This window comes from Spermophilus citellus, assembly GCF_964194105.1.
Source record: "Spermophilus citellus genome assembly, chromosome: 16".
NCBI lineage: Eukaryota > Metazoa > Chordata > Mammalia > Rodentia > Sciuridae > Spermophilus > Spermophilus citellus.
In genome coordinates, this window is record NC_138196.1 from 86,456,554 (window position 1) to 86,481,374 (window position 24,821).

Here is a 24,821-nt window from a genome sequence, read left to right on the forward strand (position 1 = left end):
GGTGGTTCCACGCCTGGTCTTTTAAGAAACCTCCATACAATCCCATACAATCTCAGCAATAGTGCAAAAGTGTTCCTTTCATCCACGTCCTCTGCAGCCTTACTAGAGTCTGTGTCCAGATAACTCCGTTCTGACTGTGAGGGAGGAAATCTCTGGGTGGCTCTGATTTGCACTTCCCTAACTCCAAATGATGTTGAACATTTTTTCATGTATTTGTTGGCCTTTTGTATTTCTTCTTTTAAGAATGTCTGTTTAGTTCATTTGCCTGTTTATTAATTGAGTTATTTGGGCTCTTTGATGATAAATTTTTTGAGTTCTTTATATATTCTGGCAATTAATCTTCTGTTGGAAAAGTAGGTAGCAAAATTCCCCCATTAGTCCCCATTCTGTGGGTTCTCTCTTCCCATTCCTGATTGTTTCCTTGCTCTCCAGAAGCATTTTAATTTGATGGTTAGTTTAATTATCAACTCTTGGTATCACTACCTGAGCTTAGGGTCCTGTTTGGAAAGTCACTGCATTTTCTTCTAGGAGTCACCAGTTTCTGGTCTAATTCTGAGGTCTTTGGTCCGCTGTGACTTCGGCACAGGGTGGGAGGGACCTACTCCTCTTCACACTTGGATGGCACTTGTCGTGGCACCGTTTGTTAGAGAGGCGTCTTTTCTCCAGGGTGTGTCCTGGCAGCCTTGTCCTGGACCAGATGTGTGGGTCTGTCTGTCTTCTCTTCTGTGTGTTCGTCCAGGAATCTGTTTTCACACCTTACCATGCAGTTTTGTGACTGTGATCTTGTACGATAATCTAAAGTCAGAAACTGTGAGCCCTCCAGCATTCTTTCTTGGCTTAGAATTGCTTTGGCTATTCTGGGTCTGTTATTCCTCTAAATGAACTGGAGAGCTGTTTTTCCTAGTTCTGTGGAGAACTAGAAAATGACCCTGGAATGTGGATGGGTCTGCACTGAGTCTGCCTGTGACTTGGTGGGAGGCCGTTTTAACAACATTGACCCTGCCTGTCCAGGAGCTCGAATCCGCTCTAGCCATCTTGTGGTGGAGCTTTGGGGTCTCTTAAGCGTATGATCTTATCTTCTCAAACTCTCCCACTGTGTACCCCTTTTCCTCTCTTGCCTCCTCTCTGGTAGAACTTCTAGCACTACACTGAACAGCAGTGGTGAGTGTGGACCCTCATCTCGTTCCAGACTAGGAAGGAAGTGCTCTCTGTTGCCCGTTCACTACAAGGCTGGCTTTGGGTGTTCACACCTCACCTTCATGATGTTGAGGCAGGTTCCTCTGTCCCTAGTCTCTTCAGTGTTTGTTGTTTGTTTTTTAATCGTGAATGTGTGCTGAATTTTGACAAAGGCCACATATATTGAAACGACTAATCTTTGTCCTTCATTCTATTTATGCTGCACTCTCATTTTTAAGGCTTATATAACTAACCACAGAATGATAGGAAAGTTACAAAACGAAATGATCAATATTCGCCCAGGCAAATGAGTGTTCCCTTTAAAATATGCTTAAATGCACTATTATTATCATTATTATCATTATTCCACCATTTCGGGGCCATCTGGCTTGGAAGGTTTAAAGAGTGGTGGACGGTCTCCACAGCCTTTCTCCAGGAACCTGGCTGGGTGGAGAGGCCCCAGAGGACAAGGTTAGCATTCCTCTCCCCCCACAGGACTCCTACTTAGCTCCTTGTGAGCTGGGAGTGTTCTGTCACCTATTTATTGAAAATGAACCGGGCGGTGAAGATCTGCCTGAATAGAACCCACCCAGAGTCACGTTGCTCCTGGCAACAGGGAAAGCACCTTCTCAGAGCTCCACTCCCCACATGGGAAGCGATGGGCACCTCCGTGGAACTGCACCATGGTTGGTTCAGAGTCTTTCTTCCCCCACCACAAGCTGTAATCCAGGAAGCCAGTGAGACCTCGTCAATCACCCAGAAAAGAAATGCACCACAGTTTACAAAATAACTTCTGGAATTCAGGAAGCTTGAACCAATCCATGGGTTTCTGGAGGATCAAGGTGAGCAGCTTCCAGCCCTGTGCTAGGAGCAGAGTCCAAGGACTCAGGAGACCAGCCTGCATGACAGAGGCACACTCGAGGCAGTGTCCTGGGACTGGAGGGCTGGAGCAGCTCCCTGCTGGTTCTGGACTCCCACGGTCCTTCCCCCAGCGCGGGTTGCTAGGCAGGGAGACCTACGCTCTGTCTGCAACACCAAACCACCAAGGCCTTCCAGAGCAGAGTGTCCCAGAACAGAGCCATTCAAACAGGAGAACTGTCACGTGAACGTGCAGTGAGAACAAGAACTCCTACCTGGCCCCTCACGATGATTCAGAACGAGACAGTAAGGGACCAGAAGGGGAGAACAGAGCGTGGACTGGAGCTGTCACCCCCGAAGGAGCAAGACCCAGGAAAGGGCTGAAGTCCTGGTGCAGACAGGGGGGCCAACTCCAGGGCTGCAGCTGGGCATGATGTGTCCATGTTACAGCTCTGACACCACAGGACCCCTCACCTCCTGACCAGCCGCAGTCCCTCTCCATGCTGTGTGAATCTGGATGGACCAGGATCCCAGCACTCGCTCTGCCAGCAAACGTGTGGGCCACTGACCACATCCCCAGACGAAGGGCGGCAGGACACTCTGAGGTCTGAAGAAGCCCCACAGGATTCTGAGCTGAGTCCCACCTCACAAGCCACACAGTAGCAACAAATTTCAATTGATTTGTTAAGACTTTTAAAATATGGCCAAAAGGGACACGAAGAGTTCCTAACATCATGACCAAGACCACAGAGGCACGCACGCACCGTCAGGGTGCTGCCAGCAGGTGTGGCAGAAAAGGGGGGCCTGCGCCCCGCTGGAGGGAAGGTGGAACCCAGCATGGAGGGTCCTCACCGGAGCCAGGGTCCCCCGCCAGCCACGCACCTGAGGAGACGCCCAACTCCCGTGTCCACGGCACAGCATCACGACAGCCAGGACGTGGACGACCCAGGAGTCCACTGACAGGACAACGGGCAGAGGAAAAGTGCCATTTACGCGGCCAAGTCCCAAAGAAGAAGGGACATGCTGCCCATGAGGATGCGAAGGGACTCGGAGGGACCCGAGTCAGTGGAGCACCACACGCAGCAAGAGGAACCCGGCCCTCTCCCACGTGAACGTCGGGAATCGTCCAGCTCAGTCTCACCAGGAGGGCTTCCAGGGCTGAGGGACCCGGGAGGGACTTCTTCACGACGACATCGAGGGCTCCCGATGGCTCATGCCACATCCAGGGGCACAACGAGGGCTCTACCACGTCCCGGGGGGACAGCGAGGGCTCTACCACGTCCCGGGGGGACAGCGAGGGCTCCGCCGCATCCCAGGGGGACAGCGAGGGCTCCACCACGTCCTGGAGGGACAGGAGGGCTCTACCACGTCCCGGGGGGACAGCGAGGGCTCTACCACGTCCTGGGGGGACAGCGAGGGCTCCGCCGCATCCCAGGGGGACAGCGAGGGCTCCACCACGTCCTGGAGGGACAGGAGGGCTCTACCACGTCCCGGGGGGACAGCGAGGGCTCTACCACGTCCTGGAGGGACAGGAGGGCTCCACCACGTCCTGGAGGGACAGGAGGGCTCCACCACGTCCTGGGGGCACATTGAGGGCTCTACCACGTCCCGGGGGGACAGCGAGGGCTCTACCACGTCCTGGAGGGACAGGAGGGCTCCACCACGTCCTGGAGGGACAGGAGGGCTCCACCACGTCCTGGAGGGACAGGAGGGCTCCACCACGTCCTGGGGGCACATTGAGGGCTCTACCACGTCCTGGGGGGACAGGAGGGCTCTACCACGTCCCGGGGGGACAGCGAGGGCTCTACCACGTCCTGGGGGGACAGCGAGGGCTCTACCACGTCCCGGGGGGACAGCGAGGGCTCCACCATGTCCTGGGGGGACAGCGAGGGCTCTACCACGTCCCGGGGGGACAGCGAGGGCTCTACCACGTCCTGGAGGGACAGGAGGGCTCCACCACGTCCTGGAGGGACAGGAGGGCTCCACCACGTCCTGGGGGCACATTGAGGGCTCTACCACGTCCCGGGGGGACAGCGAGGGCTCTACCACGTCCTGGAGGGACAGGAGGGCTCCACCACGTCCTGGAGGGACAGGAGGGCTCCACCACGTCCTGGAGGGACAGGAGGGCTCCACCACGTCCTGGGGGCACATTGAGGGCTCTACCACGTCCTGGGGGGACAGGAGGGCTCTACCACGTCCCGGGGGGACAGCGAGGGCTCTACCACGTCCTGGGGGGACAGCGAGGGCTCTACCACGTCCCGGGGGGACAGCGAGGGCTCCACCATGTCCTGGGGGGACAGCGAGGGCTCTACCACGTCCCGGGGGGACAGCGAGGGCTCTACCACGTCCTGGAGGGACAGGAGGGCTCCACCACGTCCTGGAGGGACAGGAGGGCTCCACCACGTCCTGGGGGCACATTGAGGGCTCTACCACGTCCCGGGGGGACAGCGAGGGCTCTACCACGTCCTGGAGGGACAGGAGGGCTCCACCACGTCCTGGAGGGACAGGAGGGCTCCACCACGTCCTGGAGGGACAGGAGGGCTCCACCACGTCCTGGGGGCACATTGAGGGCTCTACCACGTCCTGGGGGGACAGGAGGGCTCTACCACGTCCCGGGGGGACAGCGAGGGCTCTACCACGTCCTGGGGGGACAGCGAGGGCTCTACCACGTCCCGGGGGGACAGCGAGGGCTCCACCATGTCCTGGGGGGACAGCGAGGGCTCTACCACGTCCCGGGGGGACAGCGAGGGCTCTACCACGTCCTGGAGGGACAGGAGGGCTCCACCACGTCCTGGAGGGACAGGAGGGCTCCACCACGTCCTGGGGGCACATTGAGGGCTCTACCACGTCCTGGGGGGACAGCGAGGGCTCCACCACGTCCTGGAGGGACAGGAGGGCTCCACCACGTCCTGGAGGGACAGGAGGGCTCCACCACGTCCTGGGGGCACATTGAGGGCTCTACCACGTCCTGGGGGGACAGCAAGGGCTCCGCCGCATCCCAGGGGGACAGCGAGGGCTCTACCACGTCCCGGGGGGACAGCGAGGGCTCCGCCACATCCCAGGGGGACAGCGAGGGCTCCGCCACATCCCAGGGGGACAGCGAGGGCTCCACCATGTCCTGGAGGGACAGGAGGGCTCCACCATGTCCTGGAGGGACAGGAGGGCTCCACCACGTCCTGGGGGACAGGAGGGCTCCACCACGTCCTGGGGGACAGGAGGGCTCCACCACGTCCTGGGGGACAGGAGGGCTCCACCACGTCCTGGGGGCACATTGAGGGCTCTACCACGTCCTGGGGGGACAGCGAGGGCTCCGCCGCATCCCAAGGGGGCAGGAGGGCTCCACCACGTCCCGGGGGGACAGCGAGGGCTACCCCACACTCAGTGCCTCTACTCACACCGTGCGTGGCGGAAGGAAGGAAGACTCACAGCGACTCTGGGAATCAAATGCAAGACGGACACGTCCCAGGCCCTTCCTCCCAAGGTTTAGGGAGACTGACTCAATCAGCTGCTCTGTGCCCTTAACCCTGGTGACCCTCCCCTGTTCCAAGGTCAGCACAGGTCACAACACAAAGGTGAGGAAGGAAACGGAAGGTGGGGCTGGACTGCGCTGTCTCGAATCACAGTCAGCGTGAGCTGTTCAAACACAATACGGCAAGCTCAGGTACAAACACAGGTTTTTGTTGTTTATTTTTTGGTAACCTGGACTAAACCCAAGGGCACTTAACCACCAAGCCATAACCCCAGCCCTTTTCATTTTTATTTTGAGACAGGGTCTCACAAAGTTGCTTAGGGCCTCACTTAGTTGCTGAAGCTGGCCTTGAACCTGTGATCCTCCTGCCTCAGCCTCCCAAGTCACTGGGATAACAGGCATGTGCCACTGTGCCAGGCACAAACGCATTCTAAAATGTTCACAAAACAGACATGAATAACTTCGATATTTCTAAATAATTTTAAATGATTTTAAAGACTGTTTTACGATATTCAATTTGCCCTTGAATAAATGTTAATGAGTCATGCCAATCTGAAAAAGGATCTCTCCCCCACTCTCTTCCTCCCTGGTCCTCCTTCCTCTGCTCACCACCCCTCTGTGTGCATGTCACCTGAGAGCCAGCACCTCAGGGGACCTGCAACTCTAGTAAGTAACACTCCCAGAGCAGCCTGCTAGGCAGATGACCAACAAACGACATGAGGGGACAGCCAACCAGACCTGGAGCTCATCACTCCCACTCCCATCAACGTGCGGCCTCTCAGTGGCTCTCAGGCTGTGGAACCTGTGCACAGGGACTGACCCTGAGAGGTTATGGCTCAGCTGACATGAAAGGGGTCTTCTCCAAGTTCTCCTGCTCTGTGTTCTCCTGGTTCCTCAGTCCAGGGGCAGAGGCCAACAAGTGAATAAACCTAGCCTTGCTTTAATTTTTAAAAGGAGGAGGAGGAAAGAATGACTTTGGAACTCGGGTCAAAATCCACAGCATGAACGACATTTAGTAAGAACAATCCGACTAGGCATGATGCTGGACGTTTCCACAGCCTCTAGTCATCGCGCCATAGTTCACCTGGACAAGTTCACAGACCAGCACCAACGTCACAGGGAAACCCAGGCAGAAGCATTGAGATGCTGGCCACAGCTGGAGTGTGCACAGTGGCCACAGGAGCAGGTCTGACCTGAGACTTCCTGCTGCCTGCAATTCGTGCCCATCTGGAGAGGAAGCCCCCTGCTCACGTGCTTCATGGAAGGGCAACCTAGCTGGGGTGGCCAAGTGCACCTCCAGGTGGCCAGGGCTCACACTGCAGGAGGCTGGACTACAGGTGCGACAAGTTCAGGGGCACGGCAGAAGCGTTCTGGACAGCTGTCCCACCAGACCCACCACTGAACCCTCGGGTGAGGCACAGGCGGACCCCAACCTGCAACAACAGCAATGGGGTCACTCACGTGGCTTCGCATTAGGGACCACGGCCAGGCTCTCGGGCGCGTGTGTGGTGGGGCACCTGCCTTGGTGCCCTGTGCCGGGGCCATACTGGATCACGTCCGTGTGCCCTAGAGGCACACTCCACTTCAGCAGGTACCTCTGGCTGGCTGGGGGGCGGCTCTCGTGGGAGGTGCTGGAAGACAAGAAGGCTGGTCTCAGGAGTGCTGTGCCCAGGGTTATCCTCAGACCTTTCACACCCCGGCTCAGAGAAGCAGAAAACCCCAGCACCCGCTTCCCAGGAAGCCTCAGGGGCAGAGCAGGAGGCCTGGAGATGAGGCGCTCAAGAACTCGAGAGAGATCCCTGGGAGAAGAATCCACCAGACCCTGCTCCTACAGGTTCACAGTAACCACGTCCCTGCACTCCCCGACGCCGGCTGTGAGGTGCACAGGGAACTCAGGAAAAGGTGTACCCCACAATCCAACTCCTATCACAGCACGGGACAGGCAGAGAAGCATGTAAGGTGGGGGGCCAGGCAAGACCCACATGTGGGCAGCGGGAGCAGCCAAACACCAAGGGATGCCACTGGCATAAATCAAACGAAAGTATCTTTACTGCAGCAGAGAGATCACCAGACTCAGAATTAGGAGAGGACCCTGAGGAGCAACAGCAAGATGGCGAGGACTGCCTGGAACAGGGGCAAGGACAGGGAGGACCTGGGGAAGAGGGAAAGGATGATGGTGAGGACCCCGAGGAACAGGAGTAAGGGTGACGGTGAAGACCCGGGGAGCAGGAGTAAGGGTGACGGTGAGGACCCGGGGAGCAGGAGTAAGGGTGACGGTGAGGACCCGGGGAGCAGGAGTGAGGGTGACGGTGAGGACCTCGGGAGCAGGAGTAAGGGTGACGGTGAGGACCCGGGAGCAGGAGGAAGGGTGACGGTGAGGACCCGGGGAGCAGGAGTAAGGGTGACGGTGAGGACCCGGGGAGCAGGAGTAAGGGTGACGGTGAGGACCCCGGGAGCAGGAGTAAGGGTGACGGTGAGGACCCCGGGAGCAGGAGTGAGGGTGACGGTGAGGACCCGGGGAGCAGGAGTAAGGGTGACGGTGAGGACCCCGGGAGCAGGAGTAAGGGTGACGGTGAGGACCCCGGGAGCAGGAGTAAGGGTGACGGTGAGGACCCCGGGAGCAGGAGTAAGGGTGACGGTGAGGACCCGGGGAGCAGGAGTAAGGGTGACGGTGAGGACCCGGGGAGCAGGAGTGAGGGTGACGGTGAGGACCCGGGGAGCAGGAGTGAGGGTGACGGTGAGGACCCCGGGGAGCAGGAGTAAGGGTGACGGTGAGGACCCGGGGAGCAGGAGTAAGGGTGACGGTGAGGACCCGGGGAGCAGGAGTAAGGGTGACGGTGAGGACCCGGGAGCAGGAGTGAGGGTGACGGTGAGGACCCGGGAGCAGGAGTAAGGGTGACGGTGAGGACCTCGGGAGCAGGAGTAAGGGTGACGGTGAGGACCCGGGAGCAGGAGTAAGGGTGACGGTGAGGACCCGGGAGCAGGAGTAAGGGTGACGGTGAGGACCCGGGGAGCAGGAGTAAGGGTGACGGTGAGGACCCGGGGAGCAGAAGTAAGGGTGACGGTGAGGACCCCGGGGAGCAGGAGTGAGGGTGACGGTGAGGACCTCGGGAGCAGGAGTGAGGGTGACGGTGAGGACCCCGGGAGCAGGAGTGAGGGTGACGGTGAGGACCCCGGGAGCAGGAGTAAGGGTGAAGGTGAGGACCCGGGGAGCAGGAGTAAGGGTGACGGTGAGGACCCGGGGAGCAGGAGTAAGGGTGACGGTGAGGACCCGGGGAGCAGGAGTGAGGGTGACGGTGAGGACCCGGGGAGCAGGAGTGAGGGTGACGGTGAGGACCCCGGGGAGCAGGAGTAAGGGTGACGGTGAGGACCCGGGGAGCAGGAGTAAGGGTGACGGTGAGGACCCGGGGAGCAGGAGTAAGGGTGACGGTGAGGACCCGGGAGCAGGAGTGAGGGTGACGGTGAGGACCCGGGAGCAGGAGTGAGGGTGACGGTGAGGACCTCGGGAGCAGGAGTAAGGGTGACGGTGAGGACCCGGGAGCAGGAGTAAGGGTGACGGTGAGGACCCGGGGAGCAGGAGTAAGGGTGACGGTGAGGACCCGGGGAGCAGGAGTAAGGGTGACGGTGAGGACCCCGGGGAGCAGGAGTGAGGGTGACGGTGAGGACCCCGGGAGCAGGAGTGAGGGTGACGGTGAGGACCCCGGGAGCAGGAGTAAGGGTGACGGTGAGGACCCCGGGAGCAGGAGTAAGGGTGACGGTGAGGACCCCGGGAGCAGGAGTAAGGGTGACGGTGAGGACCCGGGAGCAGGAGTAAGGGTGACGGTGAGGACCCGGGGAGCAGGAGTAAGGGTGACGGTGAGGACCCGGGGAGCAGGAGTAAGGGTGACGGTGAGGACCCCGGGAGCAGGAGTAAGGGTGACGGTGAGGACCCGGGGTGCAGGAGTAAGGGTGACGGTGAGGACCCGGGGAGCAGGAGTAAGGGTGACGGTGAGGACCCGGGGAGCAGGAGTAAGGGTGACGGTGAGGACCCCGGGAGCAGGAGGAAGGGTGACGGTGAGGACCCGGGGAGCAGGAGTGAGGGTGACGGTGAGGACCCGGGGAGCAGGAGTGAGGGTGACGGTGAGGACCCGGGGTGCAGGAGTGAGGGTGACGGTGAGGACCCGGGGAGCAGGAGTAAGGGTGACGGTGAGGACCCCGGGAGCAGGAGTAAGGGTGACGGTGAGGACCCCGGGAGCAGGAGTAAGGGTGACGGTGAGGACCCAGGGAGCAGGAGTAAGGGTGACGGTGAGGACCCGGGAGCAGGAGTAAGGGTGACGGTGAGGACCCGGGGAGCAGGAGTAAGGGTGACGGTGAGGACCCGGGAGCAGGAGTAAGGGTGACGGTGAGGACCCCGGGAGCAGGAGTAAGGGTGACGGTGAGGACCCGGGGAGCAGGAGTAAGGGTGACGGTGAGGACCCGGGGAGCAGGAGTAAGGGTGACGGTGAGGACCTCGGGAGCAGGAGTAAGGGTGACGGTGAGGACCCGGGGAGCAGGAGTAAGGGTGACGGAGAGGACCCGGGGAGCAGGGAGCAGGAGTAAGGGTGACGGTGAGGACCCGGGAGCAGGAGTAAGGGTGACGGTGAGGACCCGGGGAGCAGGAGTGAGGGTGACGGTGAGGACCCCGGGGAGCAGGAGTAAGGGTGACGGTGAGGACCCCGGGAGCAGGAGTAAGGGTGACGGTGAGGACCCGGGGAGCAGGAGTGAGGGTGACGGTGAGGACCCCGGGAGCAGGAGTAAGGGTGACGGTGAGGACCCGGGGAGCAGGAGTGAGGGTGACGGTGAGGACCCGGGGAGCAGGAGTAAGGGTGACGGTGAGGACCCCGGGAGCAGGAGTAAGGGTGACGGTGAGGACGCGGGGAGCAGGAGTAAGGGTGACGGTGAGGACCCGGGGAGCAGGAGTAAGGGTGACGGTGAGGACCCGGGGAGCAGGAGTAAGGGTGACGGTGAGGACCCGGGAGCAGGAGTAAGGGTGACGGTGAGGACCCCGGGAGCAGGAGTAAGGGTGACGGTGAAGACCCGGGGAGCAGGAGTAAGGGTGACGGTGAGGACCCGGGGAGCAGGAGTAAGGGTGAGGGTGAGGACCCGGGGAGCAGGAGTGAGGGTGACGGTGAGGACCCGGGGAGCAGGAGTGAGGGTGACGGTGAGGACCCGGGGAGCAGGAGTGAGGGTGACGGTGAGGACCCGGGGAGCAGGAGTGAGGGTGACGGTGAGGACCCGGGGAGCAGGAGTGAAGGTGACGGTGAGGACCCGGGGAGAAGGAGTGAGGGTGACGGTGAGGACCCGGGGAGCAGGAGTGAGGGTGACGGTGAGGACCCCGGGAGCAGGAGTGAGGGTGACGGTGAGGACCCGGGGAGCAGGAGTGAGGGTGACGGTGAGGACCCGGGGAGCAGGAGTGAGGGTGACGGTGAGGACCCGGGGAGCAGGAGTGAGGGTGACGGTGAGGACCCCGGGAGCAGGAGTAAGGGTGACGGTGAGGACCCGGGGAGCAGGAGTAAGGGTGACGGTGAGGACCCGGGGAGCAGGAGTAAGGGTGACGGTGAGGACCCGGGAGCAGGGAGCAGGAGTGAGGGTGACGGTGAGGACCCCGGGAGCAGGAGTGAGGGTGACGGTGAGGACCCGGGGAGCAGGAGTGAGGGTGACGGTGAGGACCCCGGGAGCAGGAGTGAGGGTGACGGTGAGGACCCGGGGAGCAGGAGTGAGGGTGACGGTGAGGACCCGGGAGCAGGAGTAAGGGTGACGGTGAGGACCCGGGAGCAGGAGTAAGGGTGACGGTGAGGACCCGGGGAGCAGGAGTAAGGGTGACGGTGAGGACCCGGGGAGCAGGAGTAAGGGTGACGGTGAGGACCCCGGGGAGCAGGAGTGAGGGTGACGGTGAGGACCTCGGGAGCAGGAGTGAGGGTGACGGTGAGGACCCCGGGAGCAGGAGTGAGGGTGACGGTGAGGACCCCGGGAGCAGGAGTGAGGGTGACGGTGAGGACCCGGGGAGCAGGAGTAAGGGTGACGGTGAGGACCCGGGGAGCAGGAGTAAGGGTGACGGTGAGGACCCGGGAGCAGGAGTAAGGGTGACGGTGAGGACCCCGGGAGCAGGAGTAAGGGTGACGGTGAGGACCCGGGGAGCAGGAGTAAGGGTGACGGTGAGGACCCGGGGAGCAGGAGTAAGGGTGACGGTGAGGACCTCGGGAGCAGGAGTAAGGGTGACGGTGAGGACCCGGGGAGCAGGAGTAAGGGTGACGGAGAGGACCCGGGGAGCAGGGAGCAGGAGTAAGGGTGACGGTGAGGACCCGGGAGCAGGAGTAAGGGTGACGGTGAGGACCCGGGGAGCAGGAGTGAGGGTGACGGTGAGGACCCCGGGGAGCAGGAGTGAGGGTGACGGTGAGGACCCCGGGAGCAGGAGTAAGGGTGACGGTGAGGACCCGGGGAGCAGGAGTGAGGGTGACGGTGAGGACCCCGGGAGCAGGAGTGAGGGTGACGGTGAGGACCCGGGGAGCAGGAGTGAGGGTGACGGTGAGGACCCGGGGAGCAGGAGTGAGGGTGACGGTGAGGACCCCGGGAGCAGGAGTAAGGGTGACGGTGAGGACGCGGGGAGCAGGAGTAAGGGTGACGGTGAGGACCCGGGGAGCAGGAGTAAGGGTGACGGTGAGGACCCGGGGAGCAGGAGTAAGGGTGACGGTGAGGACCCGGGGAGCAGGAGTAAGGGTGACGGTGAGGACCCGGGAGCAGGAGTAAGGGTGACGGTGAGGACCCCGGGAGCAGGAGTAAGGGTGACGGTGAAGACCCGGGGAGCAGGAGTAAGGGTGACGGTGAGGACCCGGGGAGCAGGAGTAAGGGTGAGGGTGAGGACCCGGGGAGCAGGAGTGAGGGTGACGGTGAGGACCCGGGGAGCAGGAGTGAGGGTGACGGTGAGGACCCGGGGAGCAGGAGTGAGGGTGACGGTGAGGACCCGGGGAGCAGGAGTGAGGGTGACGGTGAGGACCCGGGGAGCAGGAGTGAAGGTGACGGTGAGGACCCGGGGAGAAGGAGTGAGGGTGACGGTGAGGACCCGGGGAGCAGGAGTGAGGGTGACGGTGAGGACCCCGGGAGCAGGAGTGAGGGTGACGGTGAGGACCCGGGGAGCAGGAGTGAGGGTGACGGTGAGGACCCCGGGAGCAGGAGTGAGGGTGACGGTGAGGACCCGGGGAGCAGGAGTGAGGGTGACGGTGAGGACCCCGGGAGCAGGAGTAAGGGTGACGGTGAGGACCCGGGGAGCAGGAGTAAGGGTGACGGTGAGGACCCGGGGAGCAGGAGTAAGGGTGACGGTGAGGACCCGGGAGCAGGGAGCAGGAGTAAGGGTGACGGTGAGGACCCGGGGAGCAGGAGTGAGGGTGACGGTGAGGACCCCGGGAGCAGGAGTGAGGGTGACGGTGAGGACCCGGGGAGCAGGAGTGAGGGTGACGGTGAGGACCCCGGGAGCAGGAGTGAGGGTGACGGTGAGGACCCGGGGAGCAGGAGTGAGGGTGACGATGAGGACCCGGGAGCAGGAGTAAGGGTGACGGTGAGGACCCGGGAGCAGGAGTAAGGGTGACGGTGAGGACCCGGGGAGCAGGAGTAAGGGTGACGGTGAGGACCCGGGGAGCAGGAGTAAGGGTGACGGTGAGGACCCCGGGGAGCAGGAGTGAGGGTGACGGTGAGGACCTCGGGAGCAGGAGTGAGGGTGACGGTGAGGACCCCGGGAGCAGGAGTGAGGGTGACGGTGAGGACCCCGGGAGCAGGAGTAAGGGTGAAGGTGAGGACCCGGGGAGCAGGAGTAAGGGTGACGGTGAGGACCCGGGGAGCAGGAGTAAGGGTGACGGTGAGGACCCGGGGAGCAGGAGTGAGGGTGACGGTGAGGACCCGGGGAGCAGGAGTGAGGGTGACGGTGAGGACCCCGGGGAGCAGGAGTAAGGGTGACGGTGAGGACCCGGGGAGCAGGAGTAAGGGTGACGGTGAGGACCCGGGGAGCAGGAGTAAGGGTGACGGTGAGGACCCAGGGAGCAGGAGTAAGGGTGACGGTGAGGACCCGGGAGCAGGAGTAAGGGTGACGGTGAGGACCCGGGGAGCAGGGAGCAGGAGTAAGGGTGACGGTGAGGACCCGGGAGCAGGAGTGAGGGTGACGGTGAGGACCCGGGGAGCAGGAGTAAGGGTGACGGTGAGGACCCGGGGAGCAGGAGTAAGGGTGACGGTGAGGACCCCGGGGAGCAGGAGTGAGGGTGACGGTGAGGACCCCGGGAGCAGGAGTAAGGGTGACGGTGAGGACCCCGGGAGCAGGAGTAAGGGTGACGGTGAGGACCTCGGGAGCAGGAGTAAGGGTGACGGTGAGGACCCCGGGAGCAGGAGTAAGGGTGACGGTGAGGACCCGGGAGCAGGAGTAAGGGTGACGGTGAGGACCCGGGGAGCGGGGAGCAGGAGTAAGGGTGACGGTGAGGACCCGGGAGCAGGAGTGAGGGTGACGGTGAGGACCCGGGGAGCAGGAGTGAGGGTGACAGTGAGGACCCGGGAGCAGGAGTAAGGGTGACGGTGAGGACCCGGGAGCAGGAGTAAGGGTGACGGTGAGGACCCGGGGAGCAGGAGTAAGGGTGACGGTGAGGACCCGGGGAGCAGGAGTAAGGGTGACGGTGAGGACCCCGGGAGCAGGAGTAAGGGTGACGGTGAGGACCCGGGGTGCAGGAGTAAGGGTGACGGTGAGGACCCGGGGAGCAGGAGTAAGGGTGACGGTGAGGACCCGGGGAGCAGGAGTAAGGGTGACGGTGAGGACCCCGGGAGCAGGAGGAAGGGTGACGGTGAGGACCCGGGGAGCAGGAGTGAGGGTGACGGTGAGGACCCGGGGAGCAGGAGTGAGGGTGACGGTGAGGACCCGGGGTGCAGGAGTGAGGGTGACGGTGAGGACCCGGGGAGCAGGAGTAAGGGTGACGGTGAGGACCCCGGGAGCAGGAGTAAGGGTGACGGTGAGGACCCCGGGAGCAGGAGTAAGGGTGACGGTGAGGACCCAGAGAGCAGGAGTAAGGGTGACGGTGAGGACCCGGGAGCAGGAGTAAGGGTGACGGTGAGGACCCGGGGAGCAGGAGTAAGGGTGACGGTGAGGACCCGGGAGCAGGAGTAAGGGTGACGGTGAGGACCCCGGGAGCAGGAGTAAGGGTGACGGTGAGGACCCGGGGAGCAGGAGTAAGGGTGACGGTGAGGACCCGGGGAGCAGGAGTAAGGGTGACGGTGAGGACCTCGGGAGCAGGAGTAAGGGTGACGGTGAGGACCCGGGGAGCAGGAGTAAGGGTGACGGAGAGGACCCGGGGAGCAGGGAGCAGGAGTAAGGGTGACGGTGAGGACCCGGGAGCAGGAGTAAGGGTGACGGTGAGGACCCGGGGAGCAGGAGTGAGGGTGACGGTGAGGACCCCGGGGAGCAGGAGTAAGGGTGACGGTGAGGACCCCGGGAGCAGGAGTAAGGGTGACGGTGAGGACCCGGGGAGCAGGAGTGAGGGTGACGGTGAGGACCCCGGGAGCAGGAGTAAGGGTGACGGTGAGGACCCGGGGAGCAGGAGTGAGGGTGACGGTGAGGACCCGGGGAGCAGGAGTAAGGGTGACGGTGAGGACCCCGGGAGCAGGAGTAAGGGTGACGGTGAGGACCCGGGGAGCAGGAGTAAGGGTGACGGTGAGGACCCGGGGAGCAGGAGTAAGGGTGACGGTGAGGACCCGGGGAGCAGGAGTAAGGGTGACGGTGAGGACCCGGGAGCAGGAGTAAGGGTGACGGTGAGGACCCCGGGAGCAGGAGTAAGGGTGACGGTGAAGACCCGGGGAGCAGGAGTAAGGGTGACGGTGAGGACCCGGGGAGCAGGAGTAAGGGTGAGGGTGAGGACCCGGGGAGCAGGAGTGAGGGTGACGGTGAGGACCCGGGGAGCAGGAGTGAGGGTGACGGTGAGGACCCGGGGAGCAGGAGTGAGGGTGACGGTGAGGACCCGGGGAGCAGGAGTGAGGGTGACGGTGAGGACCCGGGGAGCAGGAGTGAGGGTGACGGTGAGGACCCGGGGAGCAGGAGTGAGGGTGACGGTGAGGACCCGGGGAGAAGGAGTGAGGGTGACGGTGAGGACCCGGGGAGCAGGAGTGAGGGTGACGGTGAGGACCCGGGGAGCAGGAGTGAGGATGACGGTGAGGACCCGGGGAGCAGGAGTGAGGGTGACGGTGAGGACCCGGGAGCAGGAGTAAGGGTGACGGTGAGGACCCGGGGAGCAGGAGTGAGGGTGACGGTGAGGACCCGGGAGCAGGAGTGAGTGTGACGGTGAGGACCCGGGGAGCAAGGAGCAGGAGTAAGGGTGACGGTGAGGACCCCGGGAGCAGGAGTAAGGGTGACGGTGAGGACCCGGGAGCAGGAGTGAGGGTGACGGTGAGGACCCCGGGAGCAGGAGTAAGGGTGACGGTGAGGACCCGGGAGCAGGAGTTAGGGTGACGGTGAGGACCCGGGAGCAGGAGTGAGGGTGACGGTGAGGACCCGGGGGAGCAGGAGTAAGGGTGACGGTGAGGACCCGGGAGCAGGAGTGAGGGTGACGGTGAGGACCCGGGGGAGCAGGAGTAAGGGTGACGGTGAGGACCCGGGAGCAGGAGTGAGGGTGACGGTGAGGACCCGGGGAGCAGGAGTAAGGGTGACGGTGAGGACCCGGGGAGCAGGAGTGAGGGTGACGGTGAGGACCCGGGAGCAGGAGTGAGGGTGACGGTGAGGACCCGGGGAGCAGGAGTAAGGGTGACGGTGAGGACCCGGGAGCAGGAGTGAGGGTGACGGTGAGGACCCAGGGGAGCAGGAGTGAGGGTGACGGTGAGGACCCGGGAGCAGGAGTAAGGGTGACGGTGAGGACCCCGGGAGCAGGAGTGAGGGTGACGGTGAGGACCCGGGGAGCAGGAGTGAGGGTGACGGTGAGGACCCGGGGAGCAGGAGTGAGGGTGACGGTGAGGACCCCGGGAGCAGGAGTGAGGGTGACGGTGAGGACCCCGGGAGCAGGAGTGAGGGTGACGGTGAGGACCCGGGGAGCAGGAGTGAGGGTGACGGTGAGGACCCGGGGAGAAGGAGTGAGGGTGACGGTGAGGACCCGGGAGCAGGAGTAAGGGTGACGGTGAAGACCCGGGGAGCAGGAGTAAGGGTGACGGTGAGGACCCGGGGAGCAGGAGTAAGGGTGACGGTGAGGACCCGGGGAGCAGGGAGCAGGAGTAAGGGTGACGTTGAGGACCCCGGGAGCAGGAGTAAGGGTGACGGTGAGGACCCGGGGAGCAGGAGTAAGGGTGACGGTGAGGACCCGGGGAGCAGGAGTAAGGGTGACGGTGAGGACCCGGGAGCAGGAGGAAGGGTGACGGTGAGGACCCGGGAGCAGGAGTAAGGGTGACGGTGAGGACCCGGGGAGCAGGAGTAAGGGTGACGGTGAGGACCCGGGGAGCAGGAGTGAGGGTGACGGTGAGGACCCGGGGAGCAGGAGTGAGGGTGACGGTGAGGACCCGGGGAGCAGGGAGCAGGAGTAAGGGTGACGGTGAGGACCCGGGGAGCGGGAGTAAGGGTGACGGTGAGGACCCGGGGAGCAGGAGTAAGGGTGACGGTGAGGACCCGGGAGCAGGAGTGAGGGTGACGGTGAGGACCCCGGGAGCAGGAGTAAGGGTGACGGTGAGGACCCGGGAGCAGGAGTTAGGGTGACGGTGAGGACCCGGGAGCAGGAGTGAGGGTGACGGTGAGGACCCGGGGGAGCAGGAGTAAGGGTGACGGTGAGGACCCGGGAGCAGGAGTGAGGGTGACGGTGAGGACCCGGGGGAGCAGGAGTGAGGGTGACGGTGAGGACCCGGGAGCAGGAGTGAGGGTGACGGTGAGGACCCGGGGAGCAGGAGTAAGGGTGACGGTGAGGACCCGGGGAGCAGGAGTAAGGGTGACGGTGAGGACCCGGGAGCAGGAGTGAGGGTGACGGTGAGGACCCGGGAGCAGGAGTAAGGGTGACGGTGAGGACCTCGGGAGCAGGAGTGAGGGTGACGGTGAGGACCCGGGAGCAGGAGTGAGGGTGACGGTGAGGACCCGGGAGCAGGAGTAAGGGTGACGGTGAGGACCCCGGGAGCAGGAGTAAGGGTGACGGTGAGGACCTCGGGAGCAGGAGTAAGGGTGATGGTGAGGACCCCGGGAGCAGGAGTAAGGGTGACGGTGAGGACCCGGGAGCAGGAGTAAGGGTGACGGTGAGGACCCGGGGAGCGGGGAGCAGGAGTAAGGGTGACGGTGAGGACCCGGGAGCAGGAGTGAGGGTGACGGTGAGGACCCGGGGAGCAGGAGTGAGGGTGACAGTGAGGACCCGGGAGCAGGAGTAAGGGTGACGGTGAGGACCCGGGGAGCAGGAGTAAGGGTGACGGTGAGGACCCGGGGAGCAGGGAGCAGGAGTAAGGGTGACGGTGAGGACCTCGGGAGCAGGAGTAAGGGTGACGGTGAGGACCCGGGAGCAGGAGTAAGGGTGACGGTGAGGACCCGGGGAGCAGGGAGCAGGAGTAAGGGTGACGGTGAGGACCCGGGAGCAGGAGTAAGGGTGACGGTGAGGACCCGGGAGCAGGAGTAAGGGTGACGGTGAGGACCCGGGGAGCAGGAGTAAGGGTGACGGTGAGGACCCGGGGAGCAGGAGTAAGGGTGACGGTGAGGACCCGGGAGCAGGAGTGAGGGTGACGGTGAGGACCCGGGGGAGCAGGAGTAAGGGTGACGGTGAGGACCCGGGAGCAGGAGTGAGGGTGACGGTGAGGACCCGGGGGAGCAGGAGTGAGGGTGACGGTGAGGACCCGGGAGCAGGAGTAAGGGTGACGGTGAGGACCCCGGGAGCAGGAGTAAGGGTGACGGTGAAGACCCGGGGAGCAGGAGTAAGGGTGACGGTGAGGACCCGGGGAGCAGGAGTAAGGGTGACGGTGAGGACCCGGGGAGCAGGGAGCAGGAGTAAGGGTGACGTTGAGGACCCCGGGAGCAGGAGTAAGGGTGACGGTGAGGACCCGGGGAGCAGGAGTAAGGGTGACGGTGAGGACCCGGGGAGCAGGAGTAAGGGTGACGGTGAGGACCCGGGAGCAGGAGGAAGGGTGACGGTGAGGACCCGGGAGCAGGAGTAAGGGTGACGGTGAGGACCCGGGGAGCAGGAGTAAGGGTGACGGTGAGGACCCGGGGAGCAGGAGTGAGGGTGACGGTGAGGACCCGGGGAGCAGGAGTAAGGGTGACGGTGAGGACCCGGGGAGCAGGGAGCAGGAGTAAGGGTGACGGTGAGGACCCGGGGAGCGGGAGTAAGGGTGACGGTGAGGACCCGGGGAGCAGGAGTAAGGGTGACGGTGAGGACCCGGGAGCAGGAGTGAGGGTGACGGTGAGGACCCCGGGAGCAGGAGTAAGGGTGACGGTGAGGACCCGGGAGCAGGAGTTAGGGTGACGGTGAGGACCCGGGAGCAGGAGTGAGGGTGACGGTGAGGACCCGGGGGAGCAGGAGTAAGGGTGACGGTGAGGACCCGGGAGCAGGAATGAGGGTGACGGTGAGGACCCGGGGGAGCAGGAGTAAGGGTGACGGTGAGGACCCGGGAGCAGGAGTGAGGGTGACGGTGAGGACCCGGGGAGCAGGAGTAAGGGTGACGGTGAGGACCCGGGGAGCAGGAGTAAGGGTGACGGTGAGGACCCGGGAGCAGGAGTGAGGGTGACGGTGAGGACCTGGGAGCAGGAGTAAGGGTGACGGTGAGGACCTCGGGAGCAGGAGTAAGGGTGACGGTGAGGACCCGGGAGCAGGAGTGAGGGTGACGGTGAGGACCCGGGAGCAGGAGTAAGGGTGACGGTGAGGACCCCGGGAGCAGGAGTAAGGGTGACGGTGAGGACCTCGGGAGCAGGAGTAAGGGTGACGGTGAGGACCCCGGGAGCAGGAGTAAGGGTGACGGTGAGGACCCGGGAGCAGGAGTAAGGGTGACGGTGAGGACCCGGGGAGCGGGGAGCAGGAGTAAGGGTGACGGTGAGGACCCGGGAGCAGGAGTGAGGGTGACGGTGAGGACCCGGGGAGCAGGAGTGAGGGTGACGGTGAGGACCCGGGAGCAGGAGTAAGGGTGACGGTGAGGACCCGGGGAGCAGGAGTAAGGGTGACGGTGAGGACCCGGGGAGCAGGGAGCAGGAGTAAGGGTGACGGTGAGGACCTCGGGAGCAGGAGTAAGGGTGACGGTGAGGACCCGGGAGCAGGAGTAAGGGTGACGGTGAGGACCCGGGGAGCAGGGAGCAGGAGTAAGGGTGACGGTGAGGACCCGGGAGCAGGAGTAAGGGTGACGGTGAGGACCCGGGAGCAGGAGTAAGGGTGACGGTGAGGACCCGGGGAGCAGGAGTAAGGGTGACGGTGAGGACCCCGGGAGCAGGAGTGAGGGTGACGGTGAGGACCCGGGGAGCAGGAGTAAGGGTGACGGTGAGGACCCCGGGAGCAGGAGTGAGGGTGACGGTGAGGACCTCGGGAGCAGGAGTAAGGGTGACGGTGAGGACCCAGGGAGCAGGAGTAAGGGTGACGGTGAGGACCCGGGGAGCAGGAGTGAGGGTGACGGTGAGGACCCGGGAGCAGGAGTAAGGGTGACGGTGAGGACCCGGGGAGCACGGAGCAGGAGTAAGGGTGACGGTGAGGACCCGGGAGCAGGAGTAAGGGTGACGGTGAGGACCCGGGGAGCAGGAGTAAGGGTGACGGTGAAGACCCGGGGAGCAGGAGTAAGGGTGACGGTGAGGACCCGGGGAGAAGGAGTAAGGGTGACGGTCAGGACCCGGGGAGCAGGGAGCAGGAGTAAGGGTGACGTTGAGGACCCCGGGAGCAGGAGTAAGGGTGACGGTGAGGACCCGGGGAGCAGGAGTAAGGGTGACGGTGAGGACCCGGGGAGCAGGAGTAAGGGTGACGGTGAGGACCTCGGGAGCAGGAGTAAGGGTGACGGTGAGGACCCGGGGAGCAGGAGTAAGGGTGACGGTGAGGACCCGGGGAGCAGGAGTAAGGGTGACGGTGAGGACCTCGGGAGCAGGAGTAAGGGTGACGGTGAGGACCCGGGAGCAGGAGTGAGGGTGACGGTGAGGATCCGGGGAGCAGGATTGAGGGTGACGGTGAGGAACCCGGGAGCAGGAGTGAGGGTGACGGTGAGGACCCGGGGAACAGGAGTAAGGGTGACGGTGAGGACCCGGGGAGCAGGAGTAAGGGTGACGGTGAGGACCCGGGAGCAGGAGTAAGGGTGACGGTGAGGACCCCGGGAGCAGGAGTAAGGGTGACGGTGAAGACCCGGGGAGCAGGAGTAAGGGTGACGGTGAGGACCCGGGGAGAAGGAGTAAGGGTGACGGTCAGGACCCGGGGAGCAGGGAGCAGGAGTAAGGGTGACGTTGAGGACCCCGGGAGCAGGAGTAAGGGTGACGGTGAGGACCCGGGGAGCAGGAGTAAGGGTGACGGTGAGGACCCGGGGAGCAGGAGTAAGGGTGACGGTGAGGACCTCGGGAGCAGGAGTAAGGGTGACGGTGAGGACCCGAGAGCAGGAGTAAGGGTGACGGTGAGGACCCGGGGAGCAGGAGTAAGGGTGACGGTGAGGACCCGGGGAGCAGGAGTAAGGGTGACGGTGAGGACCCGGGAGCAGGAGGAAGGGTGACGGTGAGGACCCGGGAGCAGGAGTAAGGGTGACGGTGAGGACCCGGGGAGCAGGAGTAAGGGTGACGGTGAGGACCCGGGGAGCAGGAGTGAGGGTGACGGTGAGGACCCGGGGAGCAGGAGTAAGGGTGACGGTGAGGACCCGGGGAGCAGGGAGCAGGAGTAAGGGTGACGGTGAGGACCCGGGGAGCGGGAGTAAGGGTGACGGTGAGGACCCGGGGAGCAGGAGTAAGGGTGACGGTGAGGACCCGGGGAGCGGGAGTAAGGGTGACGGTGAGGACCCGGGGAGCAGGAGTAAGGGTGACGGTGAGGACCCGGGGAGCAGGAGTGAGGGTGACGGTGAGGACCCGGGAGCAGGAGTGAGTGTGACGGTGAGGACCCGGGGAGCAGGGAGCAGGAGTAAGGGTGACGGTGAGGACCCGGGGAGCAGGAGTGAGGGTGACGGTGAGGACCCGGGGAACAGGAGTGAGGGTGACGGTGAGGACCCGGGGAGCAGGAGTAAGGGTGACGGTGAGGACCCGGGGAGCAGGAGTAAGGGTGACGGTGAGGACCCGGGAGCAGGAGTAAGGGTGACGGTGAGGACCCGGGAGCAGGAGTAAGGGTGACGGTGAGGACCCGGGGAGCAGGGAGCAGGAGTAAGGGTGACGGTGAGGACCCGGGAGCAGGAGTGAGGGTGACGGTGAGGACCCGGGGAGCAGGAGTGAGGGTGACGGTGAGGACCCGGGGAGCAGGAGTGAGGGTGACGGTGAGGACCCCGGGAGCAGGAGTAAGGGTGACGGTGAGGACCCCGGGAGCAGGAGTAAGGGTGACGGTGAAGACCCGGGGAGCAGGAGTAAGGGTGACGGTGAGGACCCCGGGAGCAGGAGTAAGGGTGACGGTGAGGACCCGGGAGCAGGAGTAAGGGTGACGGTGAGGACCTCGGGAGCAGGAGTAAGGGTGACGGTGAGGACCCGGGGAGCAGGAGTAAGGGTGACGGTGAGGACCCGGGGAGCAGGAGTAAGGGTGACGGTGAGGACCCGGGGAGCAGGGAGCAGGAGTAAGTGTGACGGTGAGGACCCGGGGAGCAGGGAGCAGGAGTAAGGGTGACGGTGAGGACCTCGGGAGCAGGAGTAAGGGTGACGGTGAGGACCCGGGAGCAGGAGTAAGGGTGACGGTGAGGACCCGGGGAGCAGGGAGCAGGAGTAAGGGTGACGGTGAGGACCCGGGAGCAGGAGTGAGGGTGACGGTGAGGACCCGGGGAGCAGGAGTAAGGGTGACGGTGAGGACCCGGGGAGCAGGAGTGAGGGTGACGGTGAGGACCCGGGGAGCAGGAGTGAGGGTGACGGTGAGGACCCCGGGAGCAGGAGTAAGGGTGACGGTGAGGACCCCGGGAGCAGGAGTAAGGGTGACGGTGAAGACCCGGGGAGCAGGAGTAAGGGTGACGGTGAGGACCTCGGGAGCAGGAGTAAGGGTGACGGTGAGGACCCGAGAGCAGGAGTAAGGGTGACGGTGAGGACCCGGGGAGCAGGAGTAAGGGTGACGGTGAGGACCCGGGGAGCAGGAGTAAGGGTGACGGTGAGGACCCGGGAGCAGGAGGAAGGGTGACGGTGAGGACCCGGGAGCAGGAGTAAGGGTGACGGTGAGGACCCGGGGAGCAGGAGTAAGGGTGACGGTGAGGACCCGGGGAGCAGGAGTGAGGGTGACGGTGAGGACCCGGGGAGCAGGAGTAAGGGTGACGGTGAGGACCCGGGGAGCAGGGAGCAGGAGTAAGGGTGACGGTGAGGACCCGGGGAGCGGGAGTAAGGGTGACGGTGAGGACCCGGGGAGCAGGAGTAAGGGTGACGGTGAGGACCCGGGGAGCGGGAGTAAGGGTGACGGTGAGGACCCGGGGAGCAGGAGTAAGGGTGACGGTGAGGACCCGGGGAGCAGGAGTGAGGGTGACGGTGAGGACCCGGGAGCAGGAGTGAGTGTGACGGTGAGGACCCGGGGAGCAGGGAGCAGGAGTAAGGGTGACGGTGAGGACCCGGGGAGCAGGAGTGAGGGTGACGGTGAGGACCCGGGGAGCAGGAGTGAGGGTGACGGTGAGGACCCGGGGAGCAGGAGTAAGGGTGACGGTGAGGACCCGGGGAGCAGGAGTAAGGGTGACGGTGAGGACCCGGGAGCAGGAGTAAGGGTGACGGTGAGGACCCGGGAGCAGGAGTAAGGGTGACGGTGAGGACCCGGGGAGCAGGGAGCAGGAGTAAGGGTGACGGTGAGGACCCGGGAGCAGGAGTGAGGGTGACGGTGAGGACCCGGGGAGCAGGAGTGAGGGTGACGGTGAGGACCCGGGGAGCAGGAGTGAGGGTGACGGTGAGGACCCCGGGAGCAGGAGTAAGGGTGACGGTGAGGACCCCGGGAGCAGGAGTAAGGGTGACGGTGAAGACCCGGGGAGCAGGAGTAAGGGTGACGGTGAGGACCCCGGGAGCAGGAGTAAGGGTGACGGTGAGGACCCGGGAGCAGGAGTAAGGGTGACGGTGAGGACCTCGGGAGCAGGAGTAAGGGTGACGGTGAGGACCCGGGGAGCAGGAGTAAGGGTGACGGTGAGGACCCGGGGAGCAGGAGTAAGGGTGACGGTGAGGACCCGGGGAGCAGGGAGCAGGAGTAAGTGTGACGGTGAGGACCCGGGGAGCAGGGAGCAGGAGTAAGGGTGACGGTGAGGACCTCGGGAGCAGGAGTAAGGGTGACGGTGAGGACCCGGGAGCAGGAGTAAGGGTGACGGTGAGGACCCGGGGAGCAGGGAGCAGGAGTAAGGGTGACGGTGAGGACCCGGGAGCAGGAGTGAGGGTGACGGTGAGGACCCGGGGAGCAGGAGTAAGGGTGACGGTGAGGACCCGGGGAGCAGGAGTGAGGGTGACGGTGAGGACCCGGGGAGCAGGAGTGAGGGTGACGGTGAGGACCCCGGGAGCAGGAGTAAGGGTGACGGTGAAGACCCGGGGAGCAGGAGTAAGGGTGACGGTGAGGATCCGGGGAGCAGGGAGCAGGAGTAAGGGTGACGTTGAGGACCCGGGGAGCAGGAGTGAGGGTGACGGTGAGGACCCGGGGAGCAGGAGTAAGGGTGACGGTGAAGACCCGGGGAGCAGGAGTAAGGGTGACGGTGAGGACCCGGGGAGAAGGAGTAAGGGTGACGGTGAGGACCCCGGGAGCAGGAGTAAGGGTGACGGTGAGGACCCGGGAGCAGGAGTAAGGGTGACGGTGAGGACCTCGGGAGCAGGAGTAAGGGTGACGGTGAGGACCCGGGGAGCAGGAGTAAGGGTGACGGTGAGGACCCGGGGAGCAGGAGTAAGGGTGACGGTGAGGACCCCGGGAGCAGGGAGCAGGAGTAAGGGTGACGGTGAGGACCCCGGGAGCAGGAGTGAGGGTGACGGTGAGGACCCCGGGAGCAGGAGTAAGGGTGACGGTGAGGACCCGGGAGCAGGAGTAAGGGTGACGGTGAGGACCCGGGGAGCAGGGAGCAGGAGTAAGGGTGACGGTGAGGACCCCGGGAGCAGGAGTAAGGGTGACGGTGAGGACCCGGGAGCAGGAGTAAGGGTGACGGTGAGGACCTCGGGAGCAGGAGTAAGGGTGACGGTGAGGACCCGGGGAGCAGGAGTAAGGGTGACGGTGAGGACCCGGGGAGCAGGAGTAAGGGTGACGGTGAGGACCCCGGG

General features: G+C 64.1%; 1 protein-coding gene across 9 annotated transcripts in view; it reads right to left on the reverse strand.

Annotated features, from left to right (window-relative positions):
• Positions 1–24,821, reverse strand: part of ARHGEF10 (Rho guanine nucleotide exchange factor 10) — a 147,199-nt gene that overhangs the window by 70,040 nt on the left and 52,338 nt on the right. For all 9 annotated transcript variants that reach the window (XM_081269100.1, XM_081269103.1, XM_081269102.1 and 6 more), the window contains one exon: positions 6,965–7,134. In XM_081269100.1, coding sequence (XP_081125226.1) covers positions 6,965–7,134 — 170 coding nt within the window. The remainder of the gene's footprint in view (positions 1–6,964; positions 7,135–24,821) is intronic.